Consider the following 16665-nt stretch of genomic DNA (forward strand, 5'->3'; position numbering starts at 1 on the left):
AGAAACCCTGTCTTGAAACAAAACAAAACAAACAAACAAACAAAATACAAAAAAGACCCCATCTTCAGGCATCTGTGGACAACAGGCTCACACGTGGTACACATGCAGCCAAAATATCCTTTCCAGTTCCCCTTCCTTTCCCAACATGTCCTTTCCTACCCTCTCCCCTCCCACCTTCCCCTCCTCCCCAGGCTCCCTGCATCCCTTTCTTCATCCCATTGGCCTGCTCTGCCTTTGATCTCTTCGAGGAAAGGCTTCCCTATAGGAAAGGGCTCTGGTGTCCCTGTGGGAAAGCAGTAGGAGGGGGACAGACAGGGGGACAAAGGCACCCTGAAGGCAGAGAGGGAGAGCGAGTGGAACCCAGATACTTACAGAGATGAAGCATGGACACTGAGACACATGCCTCTGTTCTTTATTGTATTTTGGCTTTCAAGACAAAGTCAGCCTTTTTTAAAAAACAAAAACCTGGGACTGGAGAGATAGCTTGGTGGTTGAGAACACTTATTGTTCTTTCGGAGGAGCCAAGTTCAATTTCTTTCTTTCTTTTTCTTTTTTTTTTTTTAAGAATTATTTATTTAATGTATATGAGTACTCTGTAGCTGTCTTCAGACACACCAGAAGAGGGCATCGGATCCCATTACAGATGGTTATGAGCCACCATGTGGTTGCTGGGAATTGAACTCTGGGCCTCTGGAAGAGCAGTCAGTGCTCTTAACCACTGAGTCATCTCTCTACCTCCACCCCCCCACACACACACACACCAAGTTCAATTTCTAACACCCATGTTAGGTGTCTTGCAGCCACGTAAGGGGATCTAATGCCTCTGGCCTCTGCAGGCACCTGCACTCACACACACACCCCCGAACACAGATACACAAAGCCCTTAAAAAGAAAAGAAAATGACACTTATTACCAGCTACCAAGGCTCAGGTCAGATCCCTGGGACCTAGGAACCTCTTGTCTCCTATTTCTTAAGCCTGTACCTCAGGCTAGCAGTAGTTGGCTCTGGTCTATCTTCAAAATAGATCCACATACAAATCTGCAGTCTGCTTTTCTTGTTCTTTTTTGAGGCTGATTAATATTCCGTTATACGAAGTTACTATATTGTATTTATCCACTCATCAACTGATAAACTGGAGTTATTCTGGTCCTTTTTTTTTAATTATCTATTATTTTTTTTGTGACAGCTTGCATCAATGGTTGAATTAAGGAATTAAAAGAAAGATACTTCTTCTTAGAATAGTTTAGACCAAGAAAGAAGGCAAAATTTGAATTCTCTATTTGTCTCCCTGTGTCTTCTGTCTGTCTAGGTTGTGGTCTGTGGCCTGTCTGCCGTCTTCCTGGTGTGCATCTGATACCTGTTCTTGTTGCCTGTCCCTGTTACTCTGTTTACTGGGCAGCACAGAAATATGGTATAGGAAGGGAATGAAGGGCACTTTACTAGAAATATATTTAGCAGAGTTTTACAAAGGAAGAATTTATTTCATTGACTCAGAAAAGTGTGACGGACCAGACTTCAGATGGGAGCTGCAGTCCCACGGGAACAGAGAGAAGGAGCAGTGGGCAGGGATTCGGGGAGTGACAAACAGACACCATACAGGGCTGGAGCACAGTGTGTTTTGACTAAGTCAAAGCAGCTGATTATATAGACCAAAATTTGGCAGTGATCACAAAAGATTAAATCAGGTGGTTACATAAAAATCAAAGAAAAGCTTTATTAATTCATATGAACTTCAGGCACTTAAAGATAGTCATAGAGATAGTCAGCCTTGACCCGCTGCTTTTACTTTCTGTTTCCTGGTCTCAGCTGGCACGGCGTCTTTTCATTCTGTGTCTTTGTTCAAAGACCTGAGCATGTGTTTAAACCAACCTAAAATCCACTCTTTTGCACTCCCTTCTGAATGCCATCCTGCGTCCCTAGACTGAAGCTTCTCTGGCCAGTATCTATGTGTTTCAAACAACCGCTCTTTGAGATCATCCTGTTCTTTGCTTAATAAGCACCAAGGAGGACGGGACCTTCCGAATCTCTCTAAGAAAGGCAGACTAAACCAAGAGACATGTCTACCTGTGGCTGCCTCTTTCATGGGAATACTACTTCATTTGCCTTTTCTTGGAAAAGAGTCTTCTCAGGATTTTTTGCAAATAATTCCTCTTGCTGCAACTGGTCCCATATACTATTCCCTCGCTTGGGTTTTTGGTATTGTTTTAATCACTGCTTGAAGGACAGGAGGAAGTTTGGCAACAAAAGGAGGAACTGCTCTGAAAGCTTCCTCACTATCTAATTTCCAAGGAACGTGGCCTTCGAGACATAGACTCGATCTCCATTGTCAATCCCAGCAGCCTCAGCGCCAGCACAAATCATTGTAATCTTAAGAACTGCAACAAAGCCAAAAAGGTACTCAATGTACACGCTTTTCCAGGAGGCCGAGTCCCTTAAACCTTATGCCTCAATCCACTGGAGTTGGCGTGGCAGAAGAGTGCTCAAAACCTCACACAATTCTTATCAACCTAGAGCCATGTGTTGCCTGCAACATTTATGGGGGATTTGTTGCTTTCTACTTATTCGCTGCCTTCAGCAAATGACTACCAAACACACGCATGCACACACATGCACATACACACACACTCACACTCACACTGTTCTGGGTCAGGGGCATGTAGAACTTAAGAGTAAAACTTAAAGAGTAGAACTGGTCAGAGAGTGTAGAACTTAAGAGTAAAGCTTGGGTTGTGAAAACTGACTGCATGGGGAATTCAAAGTAGGTGAGGTTGGTCCCTTAAAGACACTGTTCTCTTAAAGACAGGTTAAAGATACCCAGGCTGAATACACAGTAGGACAGCAGAGTGGGTACACACTGATCCTAAGGAGCTCCACTGCTAGGTCTAGAAAAAGGGTGTTTGAGCGGGTGGTGTTTTCAGAAGCAGTGTTTGCTCCACGGTCTCTTTACATAGTTTCAGACACCTGGCTTTGCTTGAAACTTTTGTTTTGGGACACAAATTTCTGAGATAGCTCAGCCTTTAAGAGCATATACTGCTCTTTCATAGGACCCAAGTTAGTTTCCAGCACCCACATCAGATAGCTTACAACTCCCTGTAACTTCAGCACCAAGGGGCTGACTCTGGGCTTCAAAGACATTATACACGCCAATAAACATATATACCTATAATTTAAAGAAATATTGTTAAAAATGGAAGGTAATGCCCATTTACCATTTCTAAAATACTAAGTAAGAATGGTTAAATTAATAATTGTACTAAAATTTTTTCCTAACTTTTGGCATTTGAGATAGTTTCTTATATAATCCAGGATAGCCTCCAGAAATTACAGGTGTATGCCTTACCACCACACCTGGTGTTATGTGGTGCTGAGACTCAAACTCAGGCTTTCTTCAAGTTAGGCAAGCACTCAACCACCTGAGCCATATCTCCAACCATGTTTAAAACTCACAAAAGCCATACAGTGACAAATACCTATAATGCTTTGAAGCAACAGAAGGGAATAATTTGGGCAAAATGCGGAATTAGGAACTAAACGATATATAGTGTAGCAAGCAAGGCTGATAGGCTATGAGACACTCAGCAGTTAGAGTGTCCAGATTTGCCTTTCTTAGCTCTGGCTAACCAGCACCAACCTCGTTCTGCTGCTTGCTGGAGCTGGAGCATGCATGCCTTCCTTATTCTATTACCAACTCCCTCACTGCATAAGCTTGGCTTTCCTGGAACTTGCTCTGTAGATTGACTTTGAACCCAGAGATCAGCGAGGCTCTGTCTCCTGTAATGCTTGGATTAAAGGAATGTATACCATCATGCCTGGATTTAAAACTTTTCTTCACCTAGAATTTGCTCTGTCCCAAACTGGCCTTGAACTCAGAGATCTGCTTGGCTTTGTCTTCTGGGGTTAAAGGCAACAGGCCTGGACCTAAATCTAGCTGGGTGGGATCTTACTCCAAGGTCACTGGTCCTTTAATTCAATTATATATTTTATATTTTTCCTTTCTTAGCTTGCTATGCTTATTCAAAACCCTCTTCGTGAGACTTAGCCAGAGGACAAACGCTCATCGGCGAGCACCTCTGTGAAGACTCCCTTTGTCAGTGCAGTTCATCTGAGTCTCCACCTTAGCCTCAGGCAGGCCCTGCATACTAGGGCTATGTTCTTCACCAAAATACCACAAAAATAGTCTCTAGGCCACATACTGAAGTTCTTCACAGAAACCTCTTGGTCCAGGTCTGCACAGTTGAAGTCACTCACAGCAACAGTCTTCCATCTTCCTACTAGGATGGCTCATTAAGCCCCCACTTAAACAAGGCTTTCCAAATCCTAAGTCCACAAATGCACATTCTTCCAAACAATAACATGGTCAGGCCTATATCACAGTCCCTGGTACCAACTTCTGTCTTAGTCAGGTTTTTTGGGGGGGATTGGTCCCCCCCTTTCTCCCCTCCCCCCCCCAGACAGGGTTTCTCTGTGTAGCCCTTGCTGTCCTGGAACTCATTCTGTAGACCAGTCTGGCCTCGAACTCAGAAATCCACCTGCCTCTGCCTCCCAGAGTGCTGGGATCACAGGCGTGCGCCGCCACCACCCAGCTTAGTCAGGGTTTTATTGCTGTAAACAGACACCATGACCATGGCGCGTGCGTGCGTGCGTGCCTCTGTGTGTGTGTGTGTGTGTGTGTGTGTGTGTGTGTGTGTGTGTGTGTGTTTTATGCATATGAATACACCGTTGCTCTCTTCAGACACTTCAGAAGAGGACGTCAGGTCTCATTACAGATGGTTGTGAGCTATCATGTGGTTGCTGGGAATTGAACTCAGGACCTCTAGTCAGTGTTGAGCCATCTCTCCAGCCCCGCAAAGTAACTCTTATAAGGACAACATTTAATTGGGACTGGCATATAGGCTCAAACCATAACAGTACTTTAGGAGCAAGCTTGCCCTGAGTCCTTCAACTGTGGCAGGCTAGGAGACTGGGACTGTTGGAAATTCTAGAAGATCCTTTAGAGCTTCCACCATCAGCTAGGGCTGACAGGCAGACATGTGTGAACTCAGTGATGATGCCAGAAACTCCATGGTCCCTGGAGCCGTAGTCACACATGGCCAGTCTCAAAGTTACCTTGTCTGTGGTGTCTAGGGAACATAGCGATGCAATCCTAAGGTCTACAATCTAGTTTCAGTTATTTTTTTAAAAAGGTGTGTGTGTGTGTGTGTGTGTGTGTGTGTGTGTGTGTGTGTGTGTTGTCTGCATGTACATCTCTGTACACTCCAGAAGAGGGCAACAGATCTCAAGGGACTACAGTTATAGATAGTTTTGAGCCACCATATGGGAACTGAACCCAGGACCTCTGGAAGAGTAGCCAGTTCTCTTAACCACTGAGCCACCTCTCCAGCCCCTAGTTACAGTTCTTAAACTCTTTGGGTGTGTCAGCGAGTGGCTTAACAGGCTCATTTTTTTAAACTATTTAAAGTATTTTTCTGTTAACAGTCAAAGAATTCTGTTAAACAGTGTAACATATTTTCAACATAGTTTCCAGGTTACACAAAAAACGGTTTCGCTCATTTTAGCATAGACAAAGGTTAGATGCCTAGCCAGGCATGGCGTGGTGCTACAGCCCTGTAGTCTCGGCACTCGGGAAGCAGAGGTAAGAACATCAGAAGTCTGACACGAGCTTAGGTTACATGAGACCCTGTCTCAAAACAAATCAAAAAGAATGTAGAGTCAGAGACTTGCTGCTGTCTACGCAGAAAGAAAAGAGGGAAGCTAAGAGTAAGGAAGATAGAAGTGTGTGTTTCAGGCCGGAGGATTAGGCGGTGTTCATTAACTGCCTGGGGGTCCTCTGTGAACCTCAAAACCTCACTGGAATGGGACATAAGCAAATGAAACCAGAGGAGATGGCTAAATTAAGAAGATGCCTCCAGGGGCTGAGGAGGTGATGCACCAGCTGCTCTTCCAGAGTTGTGGGTTTGATTACTGTCTCCTACATGGAGGCTTACAACCAGCAAGAACTCAGGTCCCAGGCCTCTGACACCCTTCTCAGGCCTGCTGGTCATTCACTGTATGCATGTGGTGCACAGACATATATGCAGGCAAAACACCTAAACTCATGAAGTTTAAAAGGACAAAACTTTTGTTGAGGTAGCTACAGAAGGAAGCAGAGGGTAACTGAGGGGTCGAGAAGGGAAAGAGGGGTAGATTTGTGCATTCATACCCTAACATCAATGCCGTTTCCTGGAAGACTGGCAGCCACAGGAAGAGCTGAGGTTGTCTCTCGGCACTGAGGGCGTGTTTGGACTCCACTGACATTTGCTCACAGGCTCTGGGCGTGAACTCCCAGGGACACAGCTTTGTCTGCAGGGTAAAGGATGAGCAAGGAGCAAGAATCAGCATTAAATCGGCTCTTCTGCTTCCACAACAGGAGGTTCTGGGGGAAGAGAAGCTGAAGGAGATCCTGAAGGAGCGGGAACTTAGAGTTTACTGGGGCACGGCCACCACGGGGAAGCCACACGTGGCCTACTTTGTACCCATGTCCAAGATTGCTGACTTCTTGAAGGCAGGGTGTGAGGTGAGAAGCGGGGCTGTGAACCAAGCACTTACGGTTATATGACCGAATACTTAAACGAGGGTGGTGATAGGGAAGTGGGCGGAAAGTACCGGGGCCAATTTACACTTTGGTGGCTTCTCAATGTTTCTGTCAAGGTAACCATCCTGTTTGCGGACCTGCATGCATACCTGGACAACATGAAAGCTCCCTGGGAACTTCTAGAACTTCGAACCAGTTACTATGAGAATGTGATCAAGGCCATGCTGGAGAGCATCAGCGTGCCCTTGGAAAAGCTCAAGTTTGTCAAAGGCACTGACTACCAGCTCAGCAAGTAAGCTGTCGAGCTCCTCCGAAACCTGCTGTTCCTTGCTAATTACAGGGCTGCGAGTCCGAGTCCAGGCACTCTTTAAATTTGGGTTGCAAGCTACTTGATACCACCTATTATGGACCATTAAACAGTTTATACCCTTTGTTGGCTTAATCCACCCAACAAAAATATCCTGGCTCAGAAATGCCTAGGTGCTATTCTGTTTGCTACAGATACAAATGTAACCCTAATAAAGCCCATAGCCTTTGGGGAAGGGGTGGGAAACACCCAGCCTCCCTCTCTTTCAGCCTCAGCAAATAATGATAAAAGAAATGTGAGAGGGCCGGGCGGTGGTGGCGCACGCCTGTAATCCCAGCACTCTGGGAGGCAGAGGCAGGTGGATTTCTGAGTTCGAGGCCAGCCTGGTCTACAGAGTGAGTTCCAGGACAGCCAGGGCTACACAGAAAAACCCTGTCTAGAAAAAACCAAATCCAAAAAAAAAGAAAAAGAAATGTGAGAGGAAATTCTTTGCCTTCTTCCAGCAGTTCTTACTGTGATGGTACATGGGATGCCATGCCATCTCATGTCAGGGACATGGTACATGGGATGCTATACTATCTTACATCAGGGACAGATTTGGACATTTGTGACTTCTGATATAGAGGGAGGCATCCTGAGGTACCAAGGGGTGTCTATTCCTTAAAATAACTGCTGTCATATACACACCACTGCTTCCGAGAGTCAGTTTTAAAGCCATAAATATTGAGTGTTAACATGTGCTCTTAGGGTGTGGAACAGTGCCTGAGAAGCGGAGCGCAGGTGACTGGCCTTGGAGAGCTGTGTCTCAGAGCAGGCGCAGTGAGACAAGGTCACCAAAGCACAGTCACAGAAGTCTAAAGAAGGAACCGCGCTAATGCAGGCTTCCTGAGCCTCTGGTCCCAGCAGTTAGGGGGCACAGGTTGGAGGATCTTGAGCACAAGGACAGCCTGGCCTACAGAGCAAGTTCCAGCAGGCTTCTGGGGTGTAGAGACGGCGCTGTGGGTAAGAGTACTTGTTTTTGCAGAGGACCTAGGTTTAATTCTCAGCACCTACATAGTGGTTCACAACCATCTGATCCAGGGGAATCTGGTGCCCTCTTCTGACTTCTGTGGCACCCGATACACATGTGGTATGTGTGTGTATATATATATATATATGCAGTCAAAAACTCATACATTAAGGTAAAAGAAAGCTTTAAAAAAAGAAAATCTTAGCCCGGCTGTGGTGGCGCACGCCTGTAATCCCAGCACTCTGGGAGGCAGAGGCAGGCGGATTTCTGAGTTTGAGGCCAGCCTGGTCTACCGAGTAAGTTCCAGGACAGCCAGGGATATACAGAGAAACCCTGTCTCGAAAAAAAAACAAAACAAAAATCCAAAAAAAAAAAAAGAAAATCTTTTTGGACCAGAGAAATGTATCTGTAGTTAAGTAGTAAGAGCACTTACTACTCTTTAGTAGTTACAATGCACAAGACGGGTATGGTGGTACATGGTCTAATCCCACCACTTGGAAGGCAGAAGCAAGCTGCTCTCTGTGAGTTCAAAGCCAGCTTGGTCTACAAATCAAGTTCCAAGCCAGCCAGAGCCACACAGTGAGACCCAGTCTCAAATAAACACACAAAGTAATTAATTTAAAATGTAGAATAGTTAATAATAATTAAACTCTGAGTGTCCAAGGATAGTGGTAGAGCACTTGCCGTTTATACAGCCCTGGGTAGGATTTCCAGGATCTTCTGGTTTCAAATTAAGACCTCCACTACATCAAAAGTAAAATTTAAAAAAATATCAAGCCATAGGCTGAGGTATAATTAGCACACAAAAGTTCTTGGTTTCAATCCCATACACGCATGCATGCACACATGTGTGCACACATACTACAATTGATCAAAATCCTTATGACATATACAACTGGCCAAAGATTAGTATCTAGTATTTCAAAATTATAGAATCAGTGAGTCATAGTAGTATACACCTTTAAACCCAACACTCAAGAGGCAAAAACAGGCTAATTTTTATGAGTTCAAGATTAGTCTAGCCAGGCAGTAGTGGCACATGCCTTTAATTTCAGCACTTGGGAGGCAGAGGCAGGCAGATTTCTGAGTTCAAAGCCAGCCTGGTCTACAGAGTGAGTTCCAGGACAGCCAGGGCTACACAGAGAAACCCTGTCTCAAAAAAAATCAAAAAAAAAAAAAAAAGATTAGTCTGATCTACATAGTTCTAGGCTAGCCAGACCCTTTTTGTGAGAGACCTTACCTAAATGAATGAATGAACGAATGAATAAATAAATAAATAAATATTACAGTCATTTTTTTTTTCTCCTCAGGAGAGGAAACCAGGTTAGTCATTCTTATTAAACTGAACGATAGGTGCTGTTCTTTGTATGTTTGTTACTTCTTTATCTTTTTTTTTTTTTTTGGTTTTTTTGAGACAGGGTTTTTCTGTATAGCCTTGGCTGCCCTGAAACTCACTCTGTAGACCAGGCTGACCAGAAACTCAGATATCCGCCTGTCTGCCTCCCAAAGTGCTGGGATTACAGGCATGTGCCACCACCGCCTGCTACTTCTTTATCTTTTTAGGCTTGTTTTATGAGTGTTTTGTCTGCATGCATATGTGCACAGCCCTTGCATGCCTGGTGCCCACAGAAGTCAGAAGAGAGGGCATCAGTGCCCCTGGAACTGGAGTTATATATGGTTGCGAGCTACTATGTAGGTACTCTGCAAGAACAAGTGCTCTTAACCACTGAGCCACCTCTCCAGCCAATTCATTATGCCTTACACATACTTTAAAAAAAAAAAATTAAGGTCTTAAAGGAAGATTGGGAAATTGTAGTATTTTTTGATTGGGGATTCCAGAAGAGAAAGGGGGAGTTGAGAAGATGCAGTGTGCCAGGAGATAATAGCTACATGTTTTTCAGAAGCAAAAGAAAAACTGGAAACAAAGTAATAGCTTGGATGAGTGGATGAATCCAGTGTTGAGAAGCCATGTGACTGCTCTCTTTAGAATGTGTTATGGTTGGGGCAGTGGAGCTGTGTGCTTGAGGCCTGTTCTGGGACACGGAGGCCCGCCTCACAGCTCTCTCCTCCCTCTCTTCTTCAGAGAGTACACACTGGATGTGTACCGACTGTCCTCTGTGGTCACACAGCACGATGCCAAGAAAGCTGGGGCTGAGGTTGTGAAGCAGGTGGAGCACCCTTTGCTGAGTGGTCTGTTGTATCCCGGTCTGCAGGTAGGTAAGAGAGTGGGACACACACACACACTCACACACACACACCACTACCTTTCTGTACTCTTTGCACTTTTTTTTTCTGCTTTTATTTTGTATGTGTATTGCTGTTGTGTCTACATGTGTGTCTCTATGTGTATTGTTGTGTCTACATGTGTGTCTGTATGAGTATGTTGGAGCCCTTGGAACTGGAATTACAGATAGTTATGAGCAACCATGTGAGCATTGTGAATTGAACCTGGGTCTTCTGGAAGAACAGCCAGGGTTCTTAACCACTGAGCCATCTCTCCAGCCCTCTGCACTGTTTCTAAGGACTGGGTGCAAGCCTCTCGGGCACTGACTGTGCCCATGTACTTACTCTTCAGGCAACAATGCCCTTTTTCCTGGCTCTTTTCTTTCTTCAGTTGTAAGTTCCTATCTCCCCCATTTCCTTTCTGTTCTTTAAGACTGCTCCATTGTGAGTTCAAGATTGGCCTAAGTTACTTAGCCAGAGTCTGTCTCAAACAAACAAAGAGCCAGTGGATCTCTGTGAGTTCAAGGCCATCTTGGACTATGTAGTAAGTTCCAGGACAAGGATAGCCAGAGCAAATAGTAAGACACTGTTTCAGGGGGGGAAAGTTTAAGGGTTTCAAATATTACAGTGGTAGAATGCTTGCCTAGGTTTGGCCCCTAGCACTCCAAGGAGGGAAAACATTATTAAAATTTTAGCAAGGTGAGACAGCTTTATTAGCCCCAGCTACTAGAGAAGCAGCTGGGTGTGGAGGCACATAACTTTAACCCAAGCACTCAGGAGGCGGAGACAGATGGACTTCTGTGAGTTCAAGTTCAGCCTGGTCTACATCATGAGTTCTAGGACAGCCAGAGCTACATAGAGAGACTCTGTCTCAAATAAACAACCAAACAACAACAACCAAAAAAAAAAAAGAAGAAGAAGATAAGATGGAGGAATCAGTGAGGCCTGGGCTTTCAAGCAGTATAGTGAGTACAATGTAATGTCTGCAGGTGAGCTTACTAGTATCTGCCTAGCTGCCACTAGACTGTGAGTTTGATCTACAGTTTCACATAAGAAGGTGTGCATCTGCACACTGCTCCTCCTGGGCCTGTATTCTGAGCACTAGAAACGTAGAAGCAGGAGTGTCACGAGTTCAGGGTGATGAAGCCAGTCTCACCTTGTCTCCACAGACAGTTAGGAGCGGCCATGTGAGTCCTAGGAATCGAACCCAGGTCCTCTAAAGGAACATCCAGTGTTCCCAGCTGTAGCTGTCTTCAGATACATGAGAAGAGGGCATCAGATCCCATTACAGATGGTTGTGAGCCACCATGAGGTTGCTGGGAATTGAACTCAGGACCTCTGGAAGAGCAGTCTGTGCTCTTAACCACTGAGCCCCAAGAAATGGGGTTCTTACAGCCCCAAACTGCAAGGCTAGGGGCCTCCTAAGAGTTTTTGGTTACATAGGAACTTGGCAGAACATCTCTTCAAAGTGAAGATCAGAGTGTGGTGTGTGGAACATGTCAGATTCCCAAGAGTGGGTCAAGACCTGCAGAAAGTGCTATGAATGCATTTAACTTGTAATAAGATGGCTTCTAATCTTAAGAGAGAGACGGGCTGACCCGTCACTAACTAGCAAGGCTGGCCAGTTAGTGAGCTCCAAGTTTAGTGGGGATACTGCCTCCTGTGGGAGCAACCAAACACTCAACTCCTGTCCCTGGTCCCCCACATCCGTGTGGCACACACGCTCACACACACACACACACACACACACACACCAGCTCTTAATCTAGTTTATTTTTCACTTAAGATTTTAATTTATTTTATTCTATGTACATTGGTGTTTTGTCTGTGTGAGGGTGTCAGATCCCCTGGAACTATAGTTAGAGACAGTTGTGAACTATCATGTGTGTGCTGGGACTTGAACCCGGGTCCTCTAGAAGAGTAGCCGGTGCTTTAAACCCACTGAGCCATGTCTTCAGCCTCTTGAGCTTGTTCTTGTTCCACATCTCCATTGCTTTGGCTCCTGGGTGTTTTCATCTAGACTCTTGCAACAGCCTGTTGGTGGTGTTCTCTGTCTCTGTCTCTAGCCTACACAGACCTCCAGTCCATGCCCTGCCCTGTCTGACTGGTATCTTTCTTCAGTGCTGGTCATATTTTTCCTTAAATCTGTCCAGTGGCAGGACAGTACTAAGGCACTCTAGACAGTACTAATGTGACACTTATGGACTTAATGACTTTTCTTTTTATTATTATTATTATTACTTTTTTTTTTTTGAGAAAAGTTCTCACTTTGTAGCTTGACTGTACTAGAACTCATTATATGAAGGGGGCTGGCCTTGAACTCCTACCTCTGCCTCCTCAGTGCTAGGATTAAAGGTGTATACCACTTCCCCCAGCTGCTTTAATTTCTGAGACAAAGTCTTTGTAGCTCTATCTGGATTAGAACCTATTATGTAGAGTAGGCTGGTCTTGAACTCATGGGAATCTGCCTGCGTCTGCCTCACCAGGACTGAGATTATAGTCACATCCACCATACCTGGCACTCACCTCCTTGTCTAACCTCCCTCATGCACCAGCACCACGTCTCTTGAAGTTTGCTTTCCCAGGCTGAGTCACTCACATTGTCCTGAATACTTCCCACTCTGCCTTCTCACTCTGTCCCCTGGTCAGAGGTGGAAACCTCAAGTCAACCCACAGTCTGGTTCTAGGAAGACTTCCCCACGCCCAGCTGACGAGACCACGGGTATTGGCGCTGTTCCTAACATGAGCATGTAGTTAGCCCGTAAATGCTGTGCTGAAATGATCTGTTTATGTGTCTCTCCCCAGGCATATAATTGCGCTTGCAGGGAGGAAGTGGGTCTGCTTCACCCCTGAATCCACAGGGCTGGCACCAGGCCTGGTGGGTACTGAGCGATGGACAGTGTTCAGTTAGTGTCCAGGTTTACTGGCTTGGTTTTGGGGGTTTGGTTTGATTGGGTTTGGTTTTGGTTTTGGTTTTGGGGAAATGGGGAGCAATTGATCTGTAGCTCACTACATAGCATCGATTGATCTAATCCTCATAGCAATCTCTGTGTTTCAGCCTCTTGATTGCTGGGATTATAGGTATGAGCCACACTATACGCAATTCCGTATTACCCTCCTTACATCTCCAGAGTATCAAGGACACTTGATTTAAAAACAAAGTTATAGAAAAGATCTGGATCTCAGACAGCAAGATGGCTTGGACAGTTAAGGCACTTGCCACCTAGCCTGATGACCTGACTTCTGTCTCCCAAGACCCACACAGTAAGAATAGAGAATCAGTTCTTGCACATTGCCAAAGAGCTTTGGGCCTCTTGGGTAAAGAACCTGCTTCTCCTCTTATCTAAGTGGTCATAAGCCTTTGTATTGGGGCTTTGGTGCTCAGGACTGAATCCAGGACCTTGTGCAAGTTAGGCATATGTGTTTACCACTCACACACCCAAATTCGGGAGTCTTTTTTTCCCTAGAGTGTTTTACTGTGTTGTCCAGGCTGGTCTTGAACTCATGACCTTGGTATCGCCTCCTGCTTCTACCTCCCAAGTACTCATAATGGCTGACTGGCCGGCTGGCAGGAGTTACTGCCCCGTGCCAGTTCTTTGATGTGACGTGCCTTTTCGGTGGGAGACCTTTAGTATGACTCCTCCCCCACTGAGGTAGGACTCTGAGCATCCTGAAAAAGGGGCCTACTCCATATGCAGTAATGTTCACACACGTTCTTCACAACTGTCTCTGAGCCACCAGGGGGCTCTGTGTTGCTTCTTTCTCACCTGGCTCCAAATCATGTGACTGAGAATTTTCTGACTCAGACCCACAGGGGACAATGGTCATAGGTGTAAACACTCCATGTTTCTTTCCACAGGCTTTGGATGAAGAGTACTTAAAAGTAGATGCCCAGTTTGGCGGTGTTGATCAGAGGAAGATTTTTACCTTTGCAGAGAAGGTGAGGTCCACTCCCCGGTCACAGCTCTGAGGTATACAGCTGAAGTTGACTCAACTATACTATGCGGTCACACTGGTCCTAAGCACGCTGGATAGTGGCTGTCCTTGTTCTGCAGATGAGAAAACAATGTCCGGGCTACCACAGGTGTAACCAAGCCTGCTCTGTCTGCCTCGGCAGCCCACTGACTCCTAGCACTAACCCGCAGGAAGCTGTGCCGCTAGATTCGGGTCCATCCTGTTCCTACCAGTCAGGAGGATATTATCTCCTAGAGCATTTGGTTTGCACTGCCCTGAGTTTTGTAGAATCTGCTGGTCCAGGAGATGAAGGTCACCAGCATTTCGGAGGAAATCAGCACAAACACATAGTTCTTTTCCTGGAAAGAGCTTGAATACATTGAGAAGGCTGTTGTCGTGGTTTTGGTTTCAGTTTTTTTTTCTTTCTCTTAATAATTATGGGTATTTCATTTGCATATGCCTATGCACCAGAAGCCAGAGGAGGGTGTCAGATCCTTTGCGCCTGAAGTCACAGGTGCTTGCGAGCTTCTGAACCCAGGACTTTTAGAAGAGTAGCCAGTGTTGTTAACCACTGAGCCATCTCTCAGCCTCTGTAGGTGGTTATTTTTAAAGCTTCTTGGAACCTGATTTGGGCAAGGTGTAAAGAAAACAACTCAAGCAGAAATATAAATTCCTAGGATACTTTGTCAACTCTAGAATGTTCCTATCCTCTGACCTAGTAAAATCTGCCCCTGGAAACCTGGCCTGAGAAAATAAAAACAAGCAAATAAAGCTTGAGCTGTGTGTGTGAGTACTCGCCACATTATTAACTGAAAGCAAATATTTAGAAATAAGCATATCTATCCAGTGACAAAGAATTAAAGAAGAGTGTTCTGAGGGCTGAGGAGATGCTCTGAGGCGTGTGTCTGTAGTAACAGTCTCAGAAAGGCGAAGCCCCGTGGGTCCTGGGGCTTGTTAGCCAGCTAGTGTAGTCAAGAGATGGAACTCCAGGTCAGCAATTGAGAAAGATATCCCAGTGTCAACCTCTGGCCTTGTACCCACGTGGGTGAGCACACCATCATATAAGCATGCACATGTACGCGCACACGTGCACACATACTATATTAAGATAGTTTTCAGATGTATTTAATGAATGGGAAAATGTATACAATGTTTCTTGGGTAAGGTGGCGTGATTTGTGTGTTTTGAGGGGAAAAGAGTTAAAGCAGGATGTTACTATCTAACCTTAGATGACTAGAACTTCCTATGTAGTTCAGTTTTCCTTACAGCTACAGAGATCCTCCTGCCTCTGCTACACCTTCCAAGTACTGGGATTAAAGGCATAAGTTACCCTACCTGGCATAGCAGGTTGGCTTTTCTGACACAGGATCTCTTGTAACCTAGGCTAGCCTCGAATTTGCTGTGTAACCAAGGATGACCTTGAGCATCTAATTGCATCTACCTCCCAAAACCTGGGATTACAGGCCCCGTGCCCAGTTTGTGAGGTCCTAGGGATCAAACACAGCATGTTTATCGGACGTGCTAGGCCAGTGCCTGGCTAGCTTACCGTTAGTGCTTTATTTATATTTTGTGTTTTTCATTCTAGTATCTCCCTGCACTTGGCTACTCAAAACGGGTCCATCTGATGAATCCCATGGTCCCTGGGTTAACTGGAAGCAAAATGAGCTCGTCAGAAGAGGTAAATCGCTAACCATTCCTTTACACTTTGTGTGTCTGCATGCATGCGTGCTTGTCCGTGTGTCTGAGTTCTTTTCCCAGTGAGGCACTTCCCCAGGCTGCTTCGTTCCCATTCATCTAGTTTTGTGTATTGAACCTAAAGCCTCTTGGGCATGAGGAAAACATCCTTCACAGCCGCATCCTCAGACATTCACCTGCGTGTATTTGTGCAGATCCACACTTGGCCGTGGCCCATGTGTATAGGCCAAAGGACAGCTTAGGGAAGCTGGTTCTCTCTTTCTGCCATGTGGGGACCAGGGATTGAAATCAAATCGTCAGGCACTTTTACCCACTGAGCCATCCTGCCGGCCCCCCCCCACGACCGTTTCTTGAATCTAGAAAACTCCAGCAAAAGACAAATTGAAGACTGGAAAGAACAGTGACCTAGCCACCTGGTGTGCTGTGAGGGTGACCTTATATCACTCAGTACACCACCAGCCAGGCGGCGGCCGGCTTGTTACAGTGCTGCTGCCGATCAGAACAAGTGTACCGACCGCATCTCGTCCTTCCGAGGGCTGTGATAAGTGCAGCCCTCCTGTGCTGGGCTTGGTGACACTGTCCACTTGTGACAAGTCAGCCTTGGTGGCCCCTTTACCAGCTTTCCATGTCACCAACCCTGGCTTCAAACTGTTCCTGAGTATTGTGCCAACTAACGCAACTAAAAGTAATGGTGGCACACGCCCCACACTTGGGAGGTAGAGGCAGGCAGTTTAAGAATTTATATGGAACTAGAGAGATGGTTCAGTGGTTAGGAACACACATTCTTGTAGAGGACCCAGGTTCAGTTCCCAGCACCCACATCAGGTGGCTCAAGACCACTTGTAGCTCCAGTTTCAGAGGACCCACCGCCCTCTTCTGGTCCTGTAGCCACCTGCACATGTGGG

The 16665-nt window shown here is 45.7% G+C and overlaps 1 protein-coding gene across 1 annotated transcript in view; it reads left to right on the top strand.

Annotated features, from left to right (window-relative positions):
* Positions 1 to 16665, top strand: part of Yars1 (tyrosyl-tRNA synthetase 1) — a 29867-nt gene that overhangs the window by 2677 nt on the left and 10525 nt on the right. The window contains exons 2-6 of the mRNA XM_052177439.1: positions 6408 to 6554; positions 6689 to 6864; positions 9972 to 10101; positions 13971 to 14051; positions 15651 to 15743. Of these exons, the coding sequence (XP_052033399.1) occupies positions 6408 to 6554; positions 6689 to 6864; positions 9972 to 10101; positions 13971 to 14051; positions 15651 to 15743 (627 nt within the window). The remainder of the gene's footprint in view (positions 1 to 6407; positions 6555 to 6688; positions 6865 to 9971; positions 10102 to 13970; positions 14052 to 15650; positions 15744 to 16665) is intronic.

This window comes from Apodemus sylvaticus, chromosome 3 (genome assembly GCF_947179515.1).
Source record: "Apodemus sylvaticus chromosome 3, mApoSyl1.1, whole genome shotgun sequence".
NCBI lineage: Eukaryota > Metazoa > Chordata > Mammalia > Rodentia > Muridae > Apodemus > Apodemus sylvaticus.